Source organism: Chiloscyllium plagiosum, unplaced genomic scaffold, assembly GCF_037043375.1.
Source record: "Chiloscyllium plagiosum isolate Xiang-an unplaced genomic scaffold, Cpla_swu_hap1 HiC_scaffold_5, whole genome shotgun sequence".
In the NCBI taxonomy this organism is placed as follows: Eukaryota; Metazoa; Chordata; class Chondrichthyes; order Orectolobiformes; family Hemiscylliidae; genus Chiloscyllium; species Chiloscyllium plagiosum.
Window position 1 is genome coordinate 116,818,697 of NW_028270143.1, and position 25,109 is coordinate 116,843,805.

Sequence of the window (25,109 nt, forward strand, 5' to 3'; positions counted from 1 at the left end):
AGGCTATGGGCCCAGTGGTGGAAAATGTAATTAAGGTAGATGAATGTTTGGTGACCAGAGTAGATAGTCTGGGCCAAGGTGACTCTCTCCATGCTGTTAAAAAAATCTAATGACCCTCTATGGCTCTATGTTCAGGTTACTTCAAAAGCTTTAACCTATTTGGCTCCAGCACCCCTCTCCTGACCCAGAACAAACTCGCATGCACTGCCCTGTGTATTTGCAGTGCTGAATTTGCACATGACATTGCACATAACGTCTATGTGATGCCATCAATGCTCGGAACCATGCATTCTCTAATGAGCGTGCATCTGCAGTTGCTGGTGTCAGCAAATAATGACTAAATATACTCACTGTTGGAGCAATAACAATGATATCTGCTTAGATATGTATTTGATTTAGAAATAAATTTGATTATGTAGGACACGGTAGATATTAAACAGATTTAAAGATAATGATCATGTCAAATAAGGAGTCAACTCCATAAATACTGCATCTCACTGAGCAGGTTATGACTAGTACCATAAAAATATCACTGCTTGCAGATTTGCTGAATCCTATGCAATGATAAGCTTAGTACATGAGCTGCACTTCAGCTAGGAAAACACAGTGAGTCATTCTTTTTCTTTCATTCATAAGATGTGGGCATTGCTGGTTAGGTCAGTATTTATTGCCCAGAAGGCAGTTAAGAGTCAACCACATTGCTGTCAGTCTGGTGTCACATGTAGGCCAGACAAGGCAAGGATGGTTGTTTCCTTCCCTAAAAGACATTAGTGAACCAGATAGATGTTTCAGTCAATGGCTTTATGGTCATCATTAGACTTAATTCCAGGTTTGTATTGGATTCAGGTACCACCATCTGTCTTGACAGGATTCAAACCCAGATCCTTAGAATATTTCCTGGGACTCTGGATTGTTAGTCTTGATAATAACACCATGAGGCTATCACTTCCACCAAGTTAGAAAGTGGAATGTACTGCCTGAGAGTCTGGTGGCGAAGAAGTTTAATTGCAGTCTTCAGGAGGATATTGAAAGACTATCTGGATCGAAATAATGTGCAGGAACATGGGGTAAAGCTGGAGATTGACACTAGGTAATGATGCTCATTTGAAGAGCTGATGCAGGCATGATGGCCCGAATGGACTTGGGCTTCTGTGATTCATTAGCAATGCCAGCCTTTAATATAGCAGAATGCTTGGTCATACAGCACAACTAGGAGAAAGTGAGGACTGCACATGCTGGAGATCAGAGTCGAGAGTGTGGTGCTGGAAAAGCACAGCAGGTCAGGCAGCATCCAAGGTGCAGGAAATCGAATGTTTCGGGCAAAAGCCCTTCATCAGCACCCCACACTCGACAACTAATCATATACTCCACTATAAAACTAAATCCTGTGTGATATCCATGAGAAAGTACAGTGTGTACCATTCCCTAAAATGGGCAGCATTAGACATTTATATTTCATGAATTGAACATTCTGTTTATTTAGCGTTATAATGAAAATATGCAGTAGTTTTAAAACCGTCTTCTGCTTAAAAGAAATTCCAATAAGCAGCACCTTCATGAATGATTTACACTTCCAGAAACAGGGGAAGTTACAATGGAGAACAAAGAGTTGGCAGACCAATTAAATACATAATTTGGTTCTATCTTCACAAAGTAGGACACAAGTAACAGACCAAAATGTTAGGGAACACTGGGTCTACTGAGAAGGAGGAATTGGAGGAATCAGTATTATGGGGGAAATTGATGGGCTTAAAAGATGACAAATCATCAGGGCTCGATAATCTGCATTCTGCAGTTCTTAAGGAAGTGGGCTTTAGAAATAGTTGATGCATTGATCGTCATCTTTCAAAATTAGAATTTATGTGAATCCAAGGAAAGCGATGGGATAAGATGGAGTAACAGGCCGTGCACTCAGAGCATGCGCATATCAATTTGCAGAGGTCTTCTCGGACATCTTCAGCCTCTCCCTGCAGCAGGCCACTGTCTTTGCCTGTTTCAAGAGGGCCAACATCATCCCTGTGCCTAAGAAGGCTCATGCAGCATGTCTCAATGACTACCGCCCAGTGGCCCTAAGTTCAGTGGTCATGAAGTGCTTTCTTGACCCACTCCAATTTGCCTATCGGACCACGTCAGATGCCACATCACTTGCCCTTAGAACCCCTCCCTAGATCATCTTGACACCAAGAACAGCTACGTAAGAATCCTACTCATTAACTACAGTTCAGCCTTCAACACTATTATCCCCTCGAGACTGATTACTAAACTTAGAGATCTTGGACTAAGTCCCACTCTCTGCAACTGGATCCTTAGTTTCCTGACCCACAGGCCACAATCAGTGAAAATTGGGGACAATATTTCATCCTCACTAACACTCAACACTGGAGCCCCCCAGAGGTGCATACTCAGCCCCCTACTGTACTCACTGTATACCCATGACTGTGTCACCAAATACCAGAGTAATGACATTTACAAGCTCGCTGATGACACCACCATAGTCGGTCGAACCTCAGATGGCAACGAATAGACTACAGACAGGAGGTGGAAGACCTGGAAAAATGGTGCACTGAATACAACCTAGCTCTCAATGCCGGCAAAACCAAGGAACTCATTATTGACTTTTGGCGGGATGTTACTCATGCCCCCCCTACACATTAACAGCACAGAGGTGGAACGAGTGGAGAGTGTCAAGCTCCTGGGAGTGGTCATCCATAACAAGCTTTCTTGGACTCTTAACTGGTTGCAAAGGCCCAACAACGTCTCTTCTTCCTCAGGTAGCTGAGGAAATTTGGCGTGACAGTGAATACCTTTGCCAACTTTTATAGGTGTGCCATTGAGAGCATTCTGTCTGGATGTATCACTACCTGGTATGGCAACTGTATCATTCACAATCGGTGACAGTTACAGAGAATGGTGAACTCGACCCGGACAATCACAAAGGCCAACTTCCCATCTACAGAATCCATCTACCAGGCCCGCTGTCAAGGAAAAGCCACCAGCATTCTCAAAGATCCATCCCACGCTGGCAATGCTTTTCTGCAAACTCTGCCATCGGGGAGAAGGTACAGAAGCCTAAACACATGCACTAGCCTGTTTCGAAACAGTTTCTACCATACTGTTGTTAGAATACTGAATGGACTCACAAACTCTTAACATTTGCCTGTGCCTGTGTTTTTGTTTTTGCCGCTGTTTACCTATTATTTACTTATCTATGCTATTTAACTATGTGATCTGTCTGTATTGCTCACAAGACAAACCTTTTCACTGTGTCTCTGTACACGTGACAATAAATTCAATTCAGTTCACTTAGAAGTGAAATAACTGCACAGAGACCAGTATCCCATCTCCAAGTCACCTTTTATTTACTTGTGAACAATACACTGGCTATAGCCAGCCAGTTGGAATCAGTCTCCTGAACTGAGGACATTCTTAATCCCCCATTTATTTGTTCTTCAGAGCCAGCTCTCAGAGTGAACAGAACCGCTGACAGGTTTTTTAAAATATGATTTAAATTACCCCCACACTACTGCCTAACTGCGGTAGTGCTTATTTGTTTTAAACCCCCGTTTATATCTGTCAGCCAGGGCTTCTTGATTGGCCCAGGTTAACAACCCCAGTCAAGGATCTCATCATAAATGAGATCAACCTGGTTCCTATCACTGCAAGATAGTAAAGTAACCACTGCAACAGTTCCTATGGATTGAACCCCACTATTTGAAAAAGTAAATAGAAAACAGGGAAATATGGACTGATTAGCCTAATTTTGGAGATTGTAAAATGCTAGAGTCATAGACGTCTGCAGCACAGCAAAAGGACCTTCGGCCCATCAAGTCTGCGCAATCACGGCCAATCTGGTAGTCCCCACATCCACTTTCCTAACTGTTTCCTGTGGCCCTTAATTCCTCTGCTGATTAAGAATCTACCTCTCTCAGTCACTTGGTAAGGTTGGACTTCCCCACATTTTGGTATTCAAGGCATTCCTGGGCAACTTTTCATATTATATTTTGCCAGTATTGTGGCTGTGCTGGAAAAGCTCGCCAAGGGTTATTGCTGGTTCTGGAGCACAGGTCCTCACTGCAATTACCGGAAATGTTTTCAGAATGTTGTCACCCTTTTTCCCACATGTATAACTTGTTGCTCCCTTTTGGTATTTGGTCTTCTTGTGTCTGTCCTGATGAGCCGAGACAAACACCTTTGCCATCATGTCTCTTTTATCAGCAAGAGTCGAGCTTTATCTTACTGAGTGACTGTTTATAAGAATATGTAGCTTTCCTTTATAAAAATACAAAGTAAGGAACTTGACTATCCATTCTAAGGCCTATTATTTTGGATTCACCCTTTAGACATGGAGGAAGTGAAAGAACAAGATATTTTCTATCTTTCCCAGTTGTTTAGTAACTAAATCCAATATCAGCAACAAATGGGGAAAAATCTCACGACACTCTTCTTTTTAATATTTACCTGTTACGTGAATGAGCTATCTTGACTCATTCTTAACTCTGGTCGATAGGAGCTATGAGAAGTGTGAGTTGGGTTATGTCTTGTATCTGACAATATGCCTGAGCACACGAGAAGTGGTGTGCAAGTTATGTGTCCCAGGTACATCTTCACTATACAAACTTCAAAAAGGAACAAAAAAAATCACTAGAAAACAAGGAAATTCTATTCAGTAGTAAATCTTGTTCCGTGCCACAGCAGTTTTCACTTCTGTTTTAAAATACAGATCTGGTGCAGACATGATAGTCTGAATAGCCTCTTTCTGCACCATAGCAATAATGTGATTTATTTCAAATCCATGGTTTTATCTGTCATCATCTCAGTAATCTCATCCAAGTGTAGCACCTTCTGGGATGCCTGAGCGCTTCCAAATGTTGGACTCTACTGCATTCAATCATTCCACCATTGGTGGCCAGGTCTTCAGCTGCCTAGATTCTAAGCTCTGGAATTTTCACCCTAATCCTGTCTGCCACACACTATTTTTCATGGTTCTTCTTTAAGGTACTATTTAAAATCTACCAATCTTTGATCACTTTTTCTGATATCTCCCTTTATGTCTTGGTGTCAGGATTTGCCTGGGAATGTTCCCTTGAAACACCTTGGGACTCCCTTTTATGTTAAATGTATGTGAATACAGATTATTGTATTCTACTGTTGAAAATCATTTATTAAATAATCTAGACTGTACTCATCACTACACTTGAAAACAATTTAAGAACATTGGTCTTGCTCACAATGTGATGCCTATATTAATGCACACAATCCTGCTTTATGTAGGCAGAAGGAATTTAGATATACATTGCACCTCCTTCAAAACGAAGGAGTGTCATGGAGATGGCCAATTGCAGCTGCATTCCCGTGGCAACACCCTGACCAATAAGAATCCACCTGCCTGGTCTGAGAATTAGGATTGACAGTTAAATGTCCTTCTGGATCAGTGGTGCTGGAAGAGCACAGCAATTCAGGCAGCATCCGACGAGCAGCAAAATCGACGTTTTGGGCAAAAGCCCTTCATCAGGAATAAAGGCAGAGAGCCTGAAGCGTGGAGAGATAAACTAGAGGAGGGTGGGGGTGGGGAGAAAGTACCTTGTTTTTAACCCAGTTAAATGTCCTTGCTGTATCTCCATGCCAATGATGGCCCAGCCAAACAGCTTTTTTCTCATGATCTATAAATTGATGTCCTTCAGTTCAGTATGTTTCTTATATTCTATCTCCGATGAGTGCAAGTCTAAAAACTTCAACTTCATACCTCCTTTCAGTCTGGTGTAATCTCAGAGTCTCTAGGGAGAGACAGAGAGAGAGAGATGCAGATTAGAGTGGTGCTGGAAAAACACAGCAGTTCAGGCAGCATCCGAGGAGCAGTAAAATCGACGTTTTGGGAAAAAGCCCTTCATCAGGAATACAGCATTATACAGCATCTGCAGTCATTGTTTTTACCTAGAGAGAGAGATGCAGTCTTTCACTGCAGATGGTATTGCATCTCTGAAATTCATGTCTGCTGCCCAGACAGAATAAAAACAGGGGACTTGCAGCTCAAGCTGTTTCTGAAACAGAGCCAACCCAGACTTCTCCATGCAATTACTCAGAAGCCTCCTGAGCAAAGCTGTAAGCGCAAAGACACCAATAATATCCTCTTCATGTCTGAGGGAATATTTGTAAATATTCAAGAATGTATCTGTTGTAACTCGTGGACAGTAAAAAAATCCTGGTCATCCTTACAACTGATACCCATTGCCCAGTTTTAAAAATACCACAGTTACTATGCATTTACTGGATTTTGAAAGTTCACTAAAATGGAGAATCAGAAATTTGTTGTATTGGCACAAGTTTGAAATGTAGTTAAACTGGGGATCTTCCAATTGAAAAGTGGATTTCAGCTAATTGTGCTTGTTCAATCATAATAGGCTTTCACCTGATACACTTCCCCACCACACACCGTGTTATTCCTTTGTTCCACTGTTGCTAATAAAATACAGGAACTAATCAGGTTACAAATGAAGTGATGAAATTTGAAACCAGCTATTGGTTCAGCAAAGAAAACAACAAAGTCTGTATCTCCAAGTCATACAGGTTGTGACATTTCCAAGGTTGGTGAGATACTCAAACCCAGACCAACATTACTATCACAGGTACCTGGGCACATGATTCCTTCTCTGGCTGTGATCATTTTATTCCTGCCTAGAATAAAGAGCAACTGTGTGAACTTTGGTACCGGCCCCTGTTGTGAGCAAAGAGGATGGTCAGCCTAAGTTCATTGTTTTTTCTCAATTTTTCTTACAACTGAATAGCTTTTGGAGCTATTTCAGAGCTTTTGGGAAATGTGGAAAGTGTGGGAATTTAGGCGTTAACCAGATTGCTGTGGGTCTGGAATCACAAGAGGGTGCACCAGGTCAGGAAGATGGATTTCCTTCCCAAAAGGACATTATGTATTTTTTTATAGGTGAACAATGCTGGCAAAGCTGTCATTTTGGAAGGCTCACCAAGCAAGCTTACATCCAGAACATCAACCTGAGCTACAAATCTTGTCAAAACTTGCTAAGCTGTCATTTGTTGCCCATTCCTTATTGTGCTTCTGTTGAGTGACTTGCTGGGCAATTTCAGAGTGCAGTTTTGAGTCAGCCTGTATTGCTACAACAGTATCTCAGATTAATGAGGGCAGAGCGATAGATGTGATCTATATGGACTTCAGTAAGGCGTTCGACAAGTTTCACCCATGGGAGACTGATTAGCAAGGTTAGATCTCACGGAATACAGGGAGAACTAGCCATTTGGATACAGAACTGGCTCAAAGGTAGAAGACAAAGGGTGGAGGTGGAGGGTTGTTTTTCAGACTGGAGGCCTGTGATCACGTGGAGTGCCACAAGGATCGGTGCTGGGTCCTCTGCTTTTTGTCATTTACATAAATGATTTGGATGGGAGCAAAAGAGGTATAGTTAGTAAGTTTGCAGATGACACCAAAATTGGAGGTGTAGTAGACAGCGAAGAGGGTTACCTCAGATTACAACAGGATTTGGACCAGATGGGCCAATGGGCTGACAAGTGGCAGATGGAGTTTAATTCAGATAAATGCAAGGTGTGGGTGCTGCATTTTGGGAAAGCAAATCTTAGTAGGACTTATACACTTAATGGTAAGGTCCTGGGGAGTGTTGCTGAACAAAGAAACCTTGGAGTGCAGGTTCATAACTCCTTGAAAGTGGAGTCTCAGGTAGATAGGATAGTGAAGAAGAAGACATTTGGTATGCTTTATTTTATTGGTGAGAGTATTGAGTACAGGAGTTGGGAGGTCCTGTACAGGACATCAGTTAGGCCACTGTTGGAATATTGCGTGCAATTCTGGTCTCCTTCCTATTGGAAAGATGCTGTGAAATTTGAAAGGGTTCAGAAAAGATTTACAAGGATGTTGCCAGGGTTGGAGGATTTGAGCTATAGAGAGAAGCTGAACAGGCTGGGGCTGTTTTTCCCTGGAGCGTAGAAGGCTGAGGGGTGACCTTATAGGGGTTTACAAAAGTATGAGAGGCATGGATAGGGTAACTAGACAAAGTCTTTTCCCTGGGGTCGGGGAGTCCAGAACTAGAGGGCATAGATTTAGGGTGAGAGGGGAAAGATATAAAAGAGACCTAAGGAGCAACTTTTTCACACAGAAGGTGGTACATGTATGGAATGAGCTGCCAGAGGAAGTGGTGGAGGCTGGTACAATTGCAACATTTAAGAGGCATTTGGATGGGTATATAAATAGGAAGGGTTTGGAGGAAGATGGGCAGGGTGCTGGCAGGTGGGATTAGATTGGGTTGGGATATCTGGTCGGCATGGATGGGTTGGACCGAAGGGTCTGTTTCCATGCTGTACATCTCTATGACTCTATAACTACAGATGCTGGAAATCTGAAACAAAAACAGAAATTGCTGGAGAAACTCAGCAGGTCTGGCAGGATCTGTGGAGAGAAAACAGAGTTAATGTTTTGGGTTCAGTGACCTTCCTCAGAACCTACAGCCAGACCTGCTATGTATCTCCAGTGATTTCCAATTTTGTATTGTGGATTTGGAGTGACATGTAGGCCAGACCAATATTGCGGGATAGCAGATTTTCTTCCCTAAAAGGCATTATTGAAGTAGGTAGGTTTTTTATGACAATCTGATAATTTAATTATTGAAACTAACTTAATGATCCACCAGCTGCCAAGATGGAATTTAAGTGCATGTCCCCAAAGAAAAAGCTTGGGTCTTTTGATTACAGTGCAATAACATTACCATCGTGCAACCATCCTCCTGGGACAGGTGCAGACCTGTTGCTGTTACTGGTTTGTTTGTGTGCTGTTATAGCTGGTCAATTTAAGAGGGTGGGGATTGGAAATTGTTCTGATCCTTCCAGGCATAAATTCGGTCAAATCCAAGTTTTATTTGTGTTCGTCCTCATTTCTAGTAGTACTGAATAATGCACCTGTGATTTTATTAGATCATTCCTATTTATAATAAACATTATCCCCAATTTATCTGCACATGATTTCTCAGAGTAATGAAATATTGAACTTTTGCCAATAACTGGATGATATACCAAGCATTCAAACTTGAGGTAATTTATGATTGTATATCTGCTATCTGCTCTTAGGGTAGGGATTTTGAGTGAAGAATGGTTACTTAAGAGACCATTTGGAGTTAGAGTATATGAATGTCACTATATTGCTGTCAGTGCTTGTGGCTGTGTAGGAAGTTGGAAGTATCTGTCCTCCATTTTGGTGGCTCTACCCTGTAGCTTGAAAATGCAATCCTCCTTAACTGTACAGTATTTGTTTAAGTATGTTGAAACTGCAGATATGCTGCTTTGAAGTACTGAATTAGTGAGATGTATGAATTTGTATGTGTGTGGGAGAATTCACTGAAAAAAGCTGATTTTGGAGATAATGCATTGCTAATGCTTTGAAATGTATATAACAAGCTTGATATTCAATACGATGAATAAAATTATAATCTCTGAGATTTAGTATGACTATGTTTATAGATTACACTGTTTGCATAGGACCACAATGTAATTCCATTGTTTTATAGCTGGATTACAATGTTTGGAGGGATTGTGAACTAGAGATGCGTGTCAAGCAAAAACTGCCTGTTATTTGACCGTTACTGTGTCTGATCATAGAAGTGATAATGTTGTTAATTTCCTTTTTGGTATCTATGGTCCTGGTGTTCAGGTAAATAATGCACAAACTAACACTAATGAAGTGCTTTTGAATTTAAAAAAAGGTAAAGTTGCCAAACAGTCTCACTAAAGAGAGATAACTGATAGTTTAACCTGAGGGTCACCACACCTCAAGTGAGGGAGAAGAAGTCCCACATGATACCTTCAGCTGGTGCAGGAATTGAACCCACATTGCTGGCATCACTCCACATCACGAAGCATCTGAGCTAACCAACCCCTTTTATATTTCTGTCGTCTAATGCACTGTTTATATGCATGTACTTTAGTGTATTGTGCAATTTTTAAAAATGAAATATACAACATATTTAATGCAGTATGTTATTATATCTAGGCAGTATAAAATGTATTTGATGCATGATACAATATTGCGATGGGGTTTGGCAATTGACACAGAAACAGGCAATTCTATCAAAGCCATCCATGTCATTTTTTATGGGCTATCCGTGGCTTCTCTGATACTGAGTATTTGTCTCCACATGGAGCGGGATATAGACAATATTCAGGTTTGAGTTCAGGAGTGGCAAATAATATCTGTGCTACACAAGTGCCAAGAAATGTCCATCTTCAACAAGAGAGAATCTAACCTTATTTTATTGATATTCAACGGCATTAACATTGAATCCCCAACTATCAATATCCTAGGTTTTGCCATTAACCAGAAACTGAATTAGAATAGCCATGTTAATAATATAGTTACAAGAGGAAGTTATAAGGTTGGGAACTCTGTGGCAAATAATCCACCTCCTGATTCCCCAGAGTTATCCACCATCTACAAGGCATAAGTCAGGAACGTGACGGAATATTCCCCACTTGCTTTGGAGAGTGCAGTTTCAACAACACTCATGAAACTCCATACTAACCCATACAAAGCAGACCTCTTGTTTAGTACCCCTTCCATCCTAAACATTAATGATAAATATTGACTCCATTCATCATGGCAGCAATGTTTGCAGGTTACCCTGCAAGAACTCACTAAGGCTCCTTCAACATCAACTTCCAAATCCATACCAAGGGTAGCTGATGTATGCAAGCACCAAAAAATGCAAGTTCCCCTTCTAGCCATGTATTGTCCTGTCTTGGAAATATATCACCATTTTTTTGCTTTGTGGATGAGTCAATATCATAGAATCCCTACAGTGTGGAAACAGGCCCTTTGGCCCAACAAGTCCGTACCAACCTCTGAAGAGAACCCACCCAGACCCATTCTCCTACCCTATTACTCTACATTTACCACTGACTATTGCATCTCACTTACACATCCGTGAACACTATGGGCAATTTAGCTTGGCCAATTCACCAAACGTGCACATCTTTGGACAGTGGGAGGAAACTGGAAGACCTGGAGGAAACCCAGGCAGACACTGGGAGAGTGTGCAAACTCCACACAGAAAGTCGCCTGAGGCTGGAATTGAATCGGGTCCCTGGCACTGAGAGGCAGCAGTGCTAACCCAATATGCTGGAACTTCCTTCCTAACAGCACCATGGATGTTCCTACACCATATGGACTGCAACAATTCAAACAAATCACCAGCACCTCCCAGAAGGACAACTTCGGAGGGGCAATAAATATTGGGCTGGCTAACAACATCCCTTAATCTTTCCTAATTCACATTCAACACTGCATAGTTTCTCCCTGCTGTGGTTATCTAGTTACTACTCCCTTCACCACTCTGCGTGGTGAGTTTCATATTCTCAGCACTCTTAATGAAAAAAAGTTTCAATATATTTTGGTGCAGTGTATAATGTATGCAATATAATTAAAAATGCTAATGTATTGTACATTTTATTTAATGCAACATGCAATATATTTAGCACAGTGTGCAATGTTAAGTAATGTTATATATCTCAATCCTAAGGAGCCAGCTCCAGGTAAAGTTTCTCACATTCTGACTGCAGCAAATCGGACTGTTCCAATGTCGGCGTCGTATGTGGACGGGGGGGGGGGGGGGGGGGAATTAAACAACATTTATTCTTATTTTCTTCCAAAAGGGTCGACCTACGAATGCGGTAAACGACAACTAACTAAAAAAAATCAGGAATAATTGTCACATAATTATATTAGTTATAAAGCAGTTGCTCTATAAAGAAGGAAATATTCTCCACAAGGTTCCCCCCCCCCCACCTCCTGAGCGTGGTGGGTGGTCTATTCCGTTGCTAAGTCTGCTCTCAGACTGAAGGAATCGATCGCCGACAGTGGAGTGGAGGGAGGGCCTCGGGGGAGGAGGGAGGATTTGCGCTGCTCGGACACATTTCACACACAGACCAACATACAAATCATATATTGTAACCATCTCTCTTGTTTCTGCTTTCCCCTCCCTGCTGTTGCTGTCCCTCCTCCCGCAGGTACAAGGCTCGGTGGAAGGTATGCTGGAGAAGCTGGAGCTAGAGGATGAAGGTGAGATTCCTCCTCCCCCCAACAGGCAACCGCCAGCCTAGCCCAGGGGCAAGTGGGATCAGTTCACAGGGCAGCTTGGACACTTGGCGTTGGATCTGAGTATTCGCCCCGCAGATCAGAGTTATTTAAAGCTTCTCCTCTCACTCTCTTTTGTTCTTTTTCATTTTCCTCTTTTAATTCTTCCCATCTCCATTCCTATCTCTATCCCCCAATCACTATCACCCCCATCACTTCCCCTCCTTCAAAACATTCTCCCTCAAACACACTCTTTCCCCCCTCCCTCAACACACTTTTTTTCCCCCCCCTCCCTCAACACACTCTTTCCCTCCTCCCTTGGTGTCCATGTACACAGATCTCTAAAAGTTGCCACCCAGGTAAATAGTGCGGTGAAGAAGGCATATGGCGTACTGGCTTTTATTGGTAGAGGAATTGAGTTCCGGAGCCCTGAGGTCTGGTGCGGCCGCATCTGGAGTATTGTGTGCAGTTTTGGTCGCCATACTATAGGAAGGATGTGGAGGCACTGGAACGGGTGCAGAGGAGGTTTACCAGGATGTTGCCTGGTATGGTAGGAAGATCGTATGAGGAAAGGTTGAGGCACTTGGGGCTGTTTTCATTGCAGAAAAGAAGGTTTAGGGGTGACTTGATAGAGGTGTACAAGATGATTAGGGGTTTAGATAGGGTTGACCATGAGAACCTTTTTCCACGTATGGAGTCAGCTATTACAAGGGGGCATAGCTTTAAATTAAGGGGTGGTAGGTATAGGACAGATGTTAGGGGTAGATTCTTTACTCAGCGAGTCGTGAGTTCATGGAATGCCCTGCCAGTAGCAGTGGTGGACTCTCCCTCTTTATGGGCATTTAAATGGGCATTGGATAGGCATATGGAGGATAGTGGGCTAGTGTAGGTTAGGTGGGCTTGGATCGGCGCAACATCGAGGGCCAAAGGGCCTGTACTGCGCTGTATTTTTCTATGTTCTATATCTGTTATAAACATCGTTGGCTCAAACTCCAAATATCTGTTACTTCAGCAATATGCATGTGTGAACATGGCTGACCGATATTTGGTATAAAAAGTGTGTTGGCATCCTGGGAGAGTGATTTACTACGAATTTGTGACCTTTAGTCCTGATCATGCTTCATGTGTTTCTTCATCTCTTCTTCCTGTCCCTTTCCCAATCCTATTAATATCGATCAATATGTCCCCTATCCATTCACGTATGTAAACACCATTTGCAGAATGTGACTCTTGGAGTACTCTTTTAATGCAGTCTGAGGTATAATTTCCCAAATTCCTTGAGGTTTCTAGTTAATGTACAGATCTGTAGAAATATGCTTGCTGAACATCAAAAGGGTTCATCTGTTTCGTTCATCTGTTTGACTTTGTCTTGCAATGTCCTGATGGCCACTACTGTATCCTGTTGTTAGCCCTGTTGCGATGTTTGAGTAAGAACTGTGAATTTTAATTGGAAGGAAGGGATGTGATTATGTAAAGTCTAACAAATAATGGGTAAGAAGGCTAATTGTGTAGTTTGCTCAGACGGGGCCTTTTACATTTTCCTCTGAAGTTGTGAAATGAAAGCAAATGATTAAGCAGTAAGGTATTAGATGAAACTGCTGCTTTTATAAGGCTGTATGTTTAAAAGAATGGAAAATTAAGAAATAACACAACGCAGACTTTGCAAAATGCTAAGGCAATCATTAGCTCTGAGTCAATCCCCAGAGGTGGGCATTGCAGGCAAACATTTATTAAAAAGTGCTATGTCATTCCAAAGCACGACACCTATTTTGTTGTGTGAAGGTCGGGTTAGTGCCAAACCTATTCTCTGTGATTTTAAAAAACATGTTTTTGAAACTAAAATTGGTTATGTTTGATTCGAAATTATAAGGCCGAAAATGGTTAGGCAAGGTTAACTTAACATAAAGGTTAGCTTTTGAATAGGGATTAATTTCATTTCTTCATTGGAAATGTGGTTTTGTGTGTGTGTGTGAAGTGAATTTAATTTAGGATTAAATAACAAAAGTCAACTTCAAGCAGATGCTATATACGGCGTTTTAAGATTTATATTTTCATCCTTTGCATTCACAAGTGTTTTCTGACATTTAATGTGCCATTTATTCTGTCTTCAAATTCACTTTTATCACTGTTCCATCTTGAGAAACCTTCAGCTGGAATGCCAGTACATTTTGTTCTGGAATTCTGTGGGCACAATGGATTAAAAATGGTGTCTGGTTTAAAAATGTTTACATGAATAAATGAAAATGAATAAATTGTTCATTCAGCAGTATCGATCCAAGTTGGGGGGAAGATATGAAAGGAAATGCCTGACTGTAACTGAAGGACAGTGATTGATTTCAAAAATGTGCTTTTCTCAGGAGATGAGATGGTAGTGAGACACTCTGTCAATCAATTATATTATCCACTTGCTCCCCATTTCTGAATGCTGCATTAAATGTAATCAATATTTCTGTGCTAGAGGACCAAATATGAAGTGACTTGGTTTATTTGGATCCTGTGCTTAGAATCGACAGAGGAGCTTAGCACGAAGTAGCCACATCAGATTGAAAGAATTACCCAAAGAGATTAGTATGTTATGGAAATGTAATCGAGTAATTTACTTTTTGTTCAGCCGATGCTCCCCTGAATTCATCGAAAGTAAAGCTTCAGAGGTCTTCTCTGGCAGAAATTGATCAAATTTGTGATTTCTCAACAGCAGGTTTATTATCTCCTCTTCCTAAAATGTTGCACAAAGTCAGAAGTCACAGGACACCAGGTTTATTTGAAATCTCATAAGCTTTCGGAATTGAGCCCCTTTGTCAGGTGCACTGCACTATAACCTGATGTTGTGTGACTTCTGACTTTGTCCCCCAGTCCAGCGTAAAGTAGTTGTATTTAAATATGTGACTGCTGTTTCACCATTGAATCTCCTGACGATGCTGACTCGTGCTAGATTAAGGTTTCATAGATACTTGACTGCTATCTGATGTTTCATCCAAGTGGTCCAGTCATTATGTGCTGTTAGTGCAATCCATCATTCCTTTTATTGAGGCACACCTCAGAATTCTGCTTGACCTCATTAGCTGTAATCTGGCTCTAAGGTAACCTACTACTAAGATTTTATGCAACTGGGGCTATGAGTGCTCACCACAGTAGGCTTCAGGGGCTATGTTATATCCACAACTTTTGGACTCCATCCACATGTGGTTTACATAATGTGGTCTCCAGTAGGTTTACATAATGATCCCTTTTATTATTTTTTGATTTCCAAACCTTGAAACCATCTCCAGAAAAGATATTTGCTTTTAAGTGATTTTGAACAAAAATCCACTCAAATTCAGTTGTGGAAAAGTAGCAGTTAATGTAATTTATAAAAGAAAACTTTCCCTCATTGTTCCCCACATTGAGATCAATTATTGTCATGTTTTTTTGTGAAGAATAACCATCTTACCCCAGATTTAGAATTACATGGGGATTTTTCTCATTTTTAACATGAGTCACACCTGACTCATCACTTTATTTACAAAAATAGACTGACATGACAAAAATAAAGTAACATAGAATTACATTGAGAACAAACCCCAATGTGTAGTGTTCATCGCACGGATGAGCAGTTGCATTAATTTTGGATTCTTCGTCTGGCCCTATATTTCCTGTTCCTCTTCTCTTTAACCACTGTATATGTGTTGGGGTCATCTCTGCTTTGATCATTTTAGGTGCCTCTTTGTAAACATGTTTCTCCTGTTCACTCTCATAAATCTGTTACGTTGATGTCATATCAAAGTCTAATTGTTTTGGATCTTTCAAACACCAGAAAGTCTGTTTTTAATATCCATCCCCACCTAAACTCTCATATCTCAATTAAGTGATGACTCAAATTCCTTTCCATTCTAATCAAAGCAAGTTTTTCTGTGTTTGAGGTTCCTCATGTCAGTTAGCATTCTGAAAACCCCAAATTGCCTCCACTGTTCTAGCACTGGTCTGTATACATTTGCTCTGATTTAGATACACAGACAGTGAATAGAAATGGCTTCAGAACAGAACTAGTGGAATCTCTAGTCTCCTGTTTACTCTGAGGAGCTGACATTTCATGTTCTGGTCATTCTCCTCCATTCTAATCATCTTTAATCCAATTTGCTACCTTGCCTTTAATTTCAAATCTGTTGAATTAATTCAGTCTTCTGTGTGATGTGCTGTCAGGGAGTTTTAGACAACTCACTGCATTTCCCAAAAGTGCCAATCATTTTAAAGACTATCCACTCATAATATCATGTCAATAAACCTTTGTGATATACAGAAAAAAAGTGACAATGTTTTGGAGTCTTTTCTGAAACCATGAGCATCTCTGACTTTCGCAACCTGAGTATGTACCACATCACTTCACTGTTCCAAGGAAAAAATGTGATAGACAAATTATGCACAGCATGAGCCCACAACCACAATGATGCTGACAATCAGGTCACCTGTTCCATGTTGACTGAGAGAGCAATGTTTTTTTTAAAAATGTGTTGCATTCCTATGGAGCCTTTCACAATTCCAAGATGACTCAAAGCACTTTACAGCCAGTAGTGTAGTCACAGCTGTAATGTGAAACACCAGTTAATCTTTGTGCAGCAATGTAACAATCCATGAGAGAACCTGTTTTTTGTGGTTGACAAATAGTTTATTTGGTTGAGGGATGAGGCGTTGCAGAAAAATCCTCTGCTCCTCTTCACAGTGGTACCATGGGATCTGTATCCACCTGAGAAGGCAGGAGGTGCCTCCGTTTAACATCTTGGCTGAAAGATCGTGTGCAATACCATAATGAAAAGTAGACCCCCTCCTGACATCTAATCGACAGTATTCTGCTTTGTCATCCATCATATCTGCTTTGTGGTTGTGGAAGTCAGGAGGTTACTATGTCTAAAACTGCTTTGTGCACGCAAAGGAGAGCAGCTGTTAAACTCTGTGACCTTGACTGAGTTAGAAGGGAAACCTGAGCAGTCTGTTACTATTGATGTCGATACTGTGACCTGTCCTGGGATGGATCTTCCTCCACATCTCTCACTCCACTCTGTCCTTGAGTCAAGTGTCTCCTGATACGCATTGGGAGGGTTGGAGTGAGATATTGGTACCTGTTGGCTTTTTGGAGTAAGTTCTGTCTTTTTAGTTCAGTCTGCTCAGACATAGATTGCTGCAACATCTTCACGTATCTCTGCAGTGGGTAGGGAAAGCATTTGTTTTGAACCAATTGTATTTTGCAACAAGGATAGTCTAGGTTATTGGTGATGTGGGTTGATGGTTATTTTTGTTCATAATTCAGCCTGTCATGCTGTTCAGATGCTGAAGGAATGTCCTTTCCACACTGTAACCTCTCTTTCTCTTTCTTTAACAGCTGAAGAATCTGACAGTGATATTTATATGAGGTTTATGAAATCCCACAAGTGCTATGACATCGTCCCCACCAGCTCAAAGCTTGTTGTATTTGACACTTCATTGCAAGTAAGATTCTGTGTTTATTTAAGTCTTATGTCTCATTGTGAGGATCTGGGCAGCTATAAATCATGTTCATTATGTTATTATTGTTGATTATGTTTTGAAGTGTTTCCTGATGTGTCACCTGGAGCTGGTACAGTAACAATCCTAAGTACACAGAGGCTTGGGTTGTAGTTTATATCTGCAATTTGCTGTTTGGTGGTTTTCCTGGGTGGTGATTAAGCAAGCTGTCAAAGGAGAGTGCTTAACAACAACAACAACAACAACAGAGGGTCATGGTGGAGGGATCTTTTTCAGACTGGAGGCCTATGACCAGTGGAGTGACACAAGGATCAGTGCTGGATCCACTGCTTTTCGTCATTTATATAAATGATTTGGATGTGAGCATAAGAGGTACAGTTATTAAGTTTGCAGATTACACCAAAATTGGAGGTGTAGTGGACAGTGAAGAAGGTTACCTCCGATTACAACAGGATCTTGATCAGATGGGCCAATTTAGATAAATGTGAGGTGCTGCATTTTGGGAAAGCAAATCTTAGCTGGACATATACACTTAATGGTAAGGTCCTAGGGAGTGTTGCTGACCAAAGAGACTTTGGAGTGCAAGTTCATTGTTTCTTGAAAGTGGAGTCACAGGTAGATAGGATAGTGAAGGCAGCGTTTGATATGCTTTCCTTTATTGGTCAGAGTATTGAGTACAGGAGTTGGGACGTCATGTTGCGGCTGTAGAAGACATTGGTTAGGCTACTTTCGGAATATTCTCATCTTCCTATTGGAAGGATGTTGTGAAAGTGTTCAGAAAAGATTTACAAGGATGTTGCCAGGGTTGGAGGATTTAAGTTTTCGGGAGAGGTTGAATAGGCTAGGGCTGTTTTCCTGGAGTGTCAGAGGCTGTGGGATGACCTTATAGAGGTATATAAATCATGAGGGGCATGGATAGGATAAATAGAAAAAGTCTCTTCCCTGGACTGGGGAGTCCAGAACTAGAGGGCATAGGTTTATGGTGAGAGGGAAAATATATAAAAGAGACCTAAGCAGCAACCTTTTCACACAGATGGTGGTACGTGTATGGAATGAGCTGCCAGAGGTGGAGGCTAGTGCGATTGCAACATTTAAAAGACATTTGGATGGGTATATGAATAGGAAGGGTGTGGAGAGATATTGGCTGGGTGCTGGCAGGTGGAACTAGATTGGGTTGGGATATCTGGTCAGCATGGATGAATTGGACCAAAGAGTGTGTTTCTGTGCTGTACGTCTGTATGACTGTATAACTGGCATTTATATAGTACTCTTAAAATAGTGAAACTTCGCAAGGCACCTCACAGAAGTGTTGTCAGAAAAGATTTGATGGACACATTTGGGAGTCAATGGCCTAATGGTATTATCGCTGGACTGTTAATCCAGAGGGCCAGATAATGTTCTGGGGACTCGGATTCAAATCCCGCCACGGCGGATGGTGAAATTTGAATTCAATAAAAATAGAAAAAAATTTGGAATTAAGAATCTAATGATGACCATGAATCCCATTGTCGATTGTTTGAACAACCTATCTGGTTCATTAATGACATTTAGTGAAGGAAACTGCCATCCTTCCCTTACCTGATCTGGCCTACATGTGACTCCAAGCCCACATCAGTGTGGTGATTCTTGACTGCCTTCTGGGCAATTAGGGATGAGCAATAAATGCTGCTTAGCCAGCAACACCCTCATCTCGTGAATGAACAAAGAATATTTTAGGACAGGCAATTTAAGAGCTTGTCAACAGAGGTAGCACTAAAGGAGTATCTTAATGGAGTAGAGAGGGATGAAGTAGTTTAGGGAGGCCATGCCAGAGCTTTTGAAAGTGAGCAGTATGGGTATCAGTGGTGGAACAGTGAAAAACAGATGTACAAGAGGCCGGAACTCAAGAAGTGCTAAGATCAGGCCTTCAGATTAGAGAAACTTGGGACTTTGCTAACACCAGACAGAGGGAGAATGAAGAGAAACTTCTCTTTGGAAAAAGAACTTAAAATGGCAGTAAACTAACATGCAACGTTGACCAAGTTACCATATTTTTAAGTGTGGTTTGCCAAGCTGTGGGTTGGTGGGATTTTTTTCCTTCATACTGAGATTGGCAGCTTCTGGTCCGTTGTGTCCCTTATAAAGGATTGGTTTGCAAAATTGTTAATGAAGTATGATGGACCACAGTACATTTCAGCAAGAAATGCTTCATCCTTTAGAAGAGTTTTGGTTGATGTTCTGGTTGTACTGGATGTTTCTCTGAAATCTGAATGGACAGGTCAGATGGAAAAACCTGAATTTACAAAAGAACATCGGAATAAGAGAAGGCCAGTATTGAAGAAAATTTCTGAGTAGTGTGGCATTTCTTTATTAAATTTTTCATGGGACATGGGCATGTCAGGCACTGGCAGCATTTATTGCCCATCCCTAATTGCCCAGAAGGCAGTTAAGAGTCAGCCACATTACTGTGGGTCTGGAGTTACATATACCAGACTAGGTAAGGATGTCCCTAAAGGACGTTAGCAAACCAGATGCATAATGACCAACAATCGACAATGGTTTCACAGTCATCATCAAACTCTTAGTTCCAAATTTTTATTGAAATCAAATTACAAGATCTGCCATGGTGGGATTTGAGCCCAGGTCCCCCGAATATCATCCGGGTCTCTGAGCTAACAGACCGGCATCAATACCATTAGGCCATTGCCTCCTGCTCAGGTCCAGATATACAGTTCCACTCTCCACCTTTTGACCCCCAGTGTGATACATTACCAAGTAAGCTAAGCCAATAGCTGAGGTATTAATGTTTTCTAGTAAGGATGTTACTAACTTGCTGTTGAATTATTGAACAATACAAAAAAAAGTTTGAAATCAGTGTGGCAGAGGAACTAAGCACAGTAGTGTAAGGGAGTGAATGTAGATTTCCCCTGAAAAGAAGTACCATGTATTCATGCGTTAAGAGAAGGAGCAAAGAAATCTGGGATACTGACTTTCCTTATGAAAGAATCAAAGGACACTGGTAGATTAAAAGTGTCGAGACTGAAAATACTATTCAGTTGACAAACTGGCCACAAGTAACTGTAACATCCAAGATAAAATAATGGAAACTATCCCAAAGGACTGGGCTGGAGAATGCAACTAGGTAACAATACTGACAAACCACCTTGAAATTGGTACAAATAAAGTGAATAGTTACATTCCCATCATTAACTGATTTGAAAAGCCAGTAAAGGTTTTGACAAATAAACCAGGAAACACTGGAGTATCTGTGAAGAGAGAATCCAGTATTCAGAACGTCTTTGGAAGAGAGATTAGGTTTATTTTGCTTTCTCCTCTAGATTTTGGAAAGTCCATAGAGGGGAGCAGTTATTGTGAATTGAATAGCTTGGATGGTGAATTGGAGAATTTGATGCTTTGCAGTCAAAAAAGCAACAGTCAAAAAGGTAGGAGAGACTGAGACCCAATGGCTTAGAGTATTCATTGCCACAGAAGGCTGTGGAGGCCAGGTTATTGAGTATATTTAAGACTGAGATAGATAGGTTCTCGAGTATCAAGGGGATACTCGGTTATGGGGAGAAAACATGAGAATGGATTTGAGAAACTTATCAGCCATGATTGAATGGTGGAGCAGCCTCGATGGGCTAAATGGTCTAATTTCTGTTCTTGTGTCTTATGGTCGTATGGGATCCTCAATGAGGTGTGATGAATAATATAAATAAAGAAACATAAAAATTAAGTTGAATTCATCATGCTTTTCTCTTCACTTCTTTCCTTAATCTTTGTCTTTCCCATATCACTTCCCCTTCCCCTACTTGGAATGCGTTCAAGACCGTGATAGATCTATGATACCTCAGGAGAGTGGGGTTTGAAACCCAAGATTAGCTATGGTATCTTGAATGGTAGAGCAAACTCAACAAGCCATAAGGTTTGTTCCTACTCCTATGTCTTATGTTTGAGTCTACCCATATCCAAAGCTAATCCTTGAATTTGCTATCTCATTTGGCCGCTCTACTTCCATCATGTTAGTCACAGATAAGGCTATCTTTGACCACTTGCATGTCTCTCACTCCACCCAATTCCTCTTGTCCCTCCCAACTCTGCTTCTTTGTGTCTACTTTTGGAAATTGCATTCTCCTAAATCACTTCGAACTTCATTTTCAAATCCACGACTAACTCTGGCCCTCCATTTACCATGACATTTCTGAAGTTTTGGTCTGCTCAATTGCGCACACATCTTCACATTTGCCTTGGACCTCATTAAAAACTTTGCTCGCTCACTCTCACACACCCATCTGATATGGCCCTCCTCTCTATCCTTTAAGTTCAAAGAATGTACCTTTATTTAAATTGTTTGAAAATTAATTCCGTTATTGGTCAGTGCACTGAGTGTAGGAGTTGGGAGGCCATGTTGCAGTTGTACACAACATTGGTGAGGCCGCTTTTGGAATACTGCATTCAATTCTGGTCTCCTTGATGTAAGAAAGATGTTGAACTTGAAAGTGTTCAGTAAAGAGTTGCAAGAATATTGCAAGATTTCAGGATGTGAGCTATAGGGAGAGGTTGAATAGGCTGGAAATGTTTTTCCTGGAATGTCGGAGGCTGAGGGATGACCATTTTGAAGTTTATAAAATCATGAGGGGCATTGATTGGGTGAATAGCCAAGATCTTTTCGCCAGGCTTAGGGAGTCCAGAACTAGAGGGCATTGGTTTAAGGTGAAAGGAAAAAGATTTAAAAGGAACATAAAGGACAACATGTTCATGCGTAGGGTGGTGAATGTGTGGAATGAGCTGTCAGAGGAAGTGGTGGAGGTTGGTACAATTACAACATTTAAAAGACATTTGGACAGGTATATGGATGGGAAAGGTTTAGAAGGATATAGGCTAAATGCTGTCAAATGGGACTAGATTAAGATATCTGGTTAGCATGGATGAGTTGGACCGAAGGGTCTATTTCCAGGCTGTACAACTGATTCTGACTCTATAACTGCATTTTTCTCTCTCGTGAACTTTAGGTACAGTGCAGCCTACCTGGATTAATTTTGGTGAACTATATAGAAGGGAGTCAAGTTCAGCCAGATTGGCTGCTTGCTTTGCCTCTCTCAAGGTTTTAACAGGCTCTTTGATTCTTCAGGTGAAAAAGGCCTTCTTTGCTTTGGTGGCAAATGGTGTCCGAGCAGCCCCACTTTGGGAAAGTAAGAAACAGAGTTTTGTAGGTAAGTCGATACATCTATTGAGTTGCAGTTCATTACAAATTGTTGGAGACTCGCAATAAAGTGATGCAGCATAGCAATTAAATCAAGGGAAGCTTCTGTACCCTGTAGAGTATTGAGGCATGTAGAGTGGAAAGCCAGTGATTAATCTGACTGATAGGGTATTAAGAATTTGTAATAGATTATAAGCATAGCTAGAGGGACAAGGAACATTAAATACTTTTGAGAAGCAATTAGGCAGGTTCTTGCAAAGAAGTAAGGTTAAGGGTTGCAGAGTGATAGTGTAATTTGAAGCACGATGTGGTAAGTGCAGTTTGCTTGAGGAGCAGGTGACTTTGGGCCTACAGTTTCCCAAAAAGCTTCACTGCGAGAGTTTTCTCATGGTTTGTGTGTTTTTACTGATTGATAGAGATTGTTTGCTGTTATTAGGCAACAACTCCCATTATTATTGTATCATGTGATGACGAATGAGATGAATTGTGCTTTTTCTGTGCGTAGCGATTCCTGTTTTATAAGATTTTCTAATCTCTCACCTCTGAAGAAGGTGGACCTCCTGGTTCAGAGATAGGGATCCCTATGAGTAGAAATACACACCAAGGGAGCATTGTGTTTGATGGCTTCAGCATCTTCTGCCTTAAACTTCTGCTATTGAACAGCCAACAATGGCTTCTTTCATTAATTCACTCTACAAATGTTGTACAGTTTACTTCAGAATGCCAATTAAACAGGTTAGAATTTGCTATTTTTGGTATTAAAGTGATTGAAATATCCTTATAGCATCAGGTTTTTTTTTGTCTTCCACATCAATGTTAGGTTTGATGAATTGCTTATTTGAGAGATGCTCTCAATTTTCCTATCCGAGTTTCATGACATGACGTTGTGACATCATGTCTGTGATTCCTGTGTTAAAATACAACCATGTGAATGATGGAGTTAAGTTGCAGATTAGTCATGATATAATGAAATCGTAGACTAGCCTGGAAGGGCTGAATGGACTACGCTATTCGTGTGAATTCTTTAACATTCTCATTTAGCTCCATCCTTCTGTTTGGTTGCATTGATAACCAAGTTGAGAGGACTTAATGAGCCTAGTGGAGTGAGGGGACATGATAGTTGTAGTGCCCGAGTTAATGCTTTGACTTTATTGGTTTAGCTTCACTTGCACAGTCCATCTTGCCAGCTCCACCAACGTGGTTCCTTTGGTAATTATCTCACACTGTTTTGAAAATTTTTTCAGTATGAAAAGAAAGGCAAATTTAAAAGATGTTAGTTAGTGGAATCTTTTAGTTTAAAAAGAATTGACCTACTAAATGAAAGTGGTATTTGAACAAAGTAGTGGATGGTGTATGAAAAAGTCTAAGTTCTGCTTTTAATGTGAATATGTGGTGTTTCTGTAAAACACTAAAATGTCTACTATAGGACCCACACTTATTGGTATTTTGTAGATTATCTATCATTTCTGAATAACAGCATATCGACTTGAACATAAAAACTGAATAGTATTTATTGGCAATTGTACTGACAGGAGCTAATGGTTATGTTGGTTTTCCATCCTCTATGGAATTAAGTTTTAGAGGTTCCATATCATAATTGGAGAGAAACTTATTAATACTTAGAGCAGAATAACTTATCAGGTTATTAGGGGTATCTACTGTACATGCTGCAAAACTGTTCTAGAACATAGAACATAGAAAAATACAGCGCAGTACAGGCCCTTCGGCCCTCGATGTTGCACCGATCCAAGCCCACCTAACCTACACTAGCCCACTATCCTCCATATGCCTATCCAATGCCCGCTTAAATGCCCATAATGAGGGAGAGTCCACCACTGCTACTGGCAGGGCATTCCATGAACTCACGACTCGCTGAGTAAAGAACCTACCCCTAACATCTGTCCTATACCTACCCCCCCTTAATTTAAAGCTATGCCCCCTTGTAATAGCTGACTCCATACGTGGAAAAAGATTCTCACTGTCGACCCTATCTAAACCCCTAATCATCTTGTACACCTCTATCAAGTCACCCCTAAACCTTCTTTTCTCCAATGAAAACAACCCCAAGTGCCTCAGCCTTTCCTCATACGATCTTCCTACCATACCAGGCAACATCCTGGTAAACCTCCTCTGCACCCGTTCCAGTGCCTCCACATCCTTTCTATAGTATGGCGACCAAAATTGCACACAATACTCCAGATGCGGCCGCACCAGAGTCTTATACAACTGCATCATGACCTCAGGACCCTGGAACTCAATTCCTCTACCAATAAAAGCCAGTACGCCATATGCCTTCTTCACCGCACTATTTACCTGGGTGGCAACTTTCAAAGATTTGTGTACATGGACACCAAG

General features: G+C 41.1%; 1 protein-coding gene across 4 annotated transcripts in view; it reads left to right on the forward strand.

Moving 5' to 3' along the window:
• The window catches only part of LOC122550126 (5'-AMP-activated protein kinase subunit gamma-2-like), a 470,860-nt gene that overhangs the window by 386,087 nt on the left and 59,664 nt on the right, over positions 1 to 25,109 (forward strand). For all 4 annotated transcript variants that reach the window (XM_043690750.2, XM_043690749.2, XM_043690748.2 and 1 more), the window contains 3 exons: positions 12,031 to 12,082; positions 17,451 to 17,557; positions 22,683 to 22,764. In XM_043690750.2, coding sequence (XP_043546685.2) covers positions 12,031 to 12,082; positions 17,451 to 17,557; positions 22,683 to 22,764 — 241 coding nt within the window. The remainder of the gene's footprint in view (positions 1 to 12,030; positions 12,083 to 17,450; positions 17,558 to 22,682; positions 22,765 to 25,109) is intronic.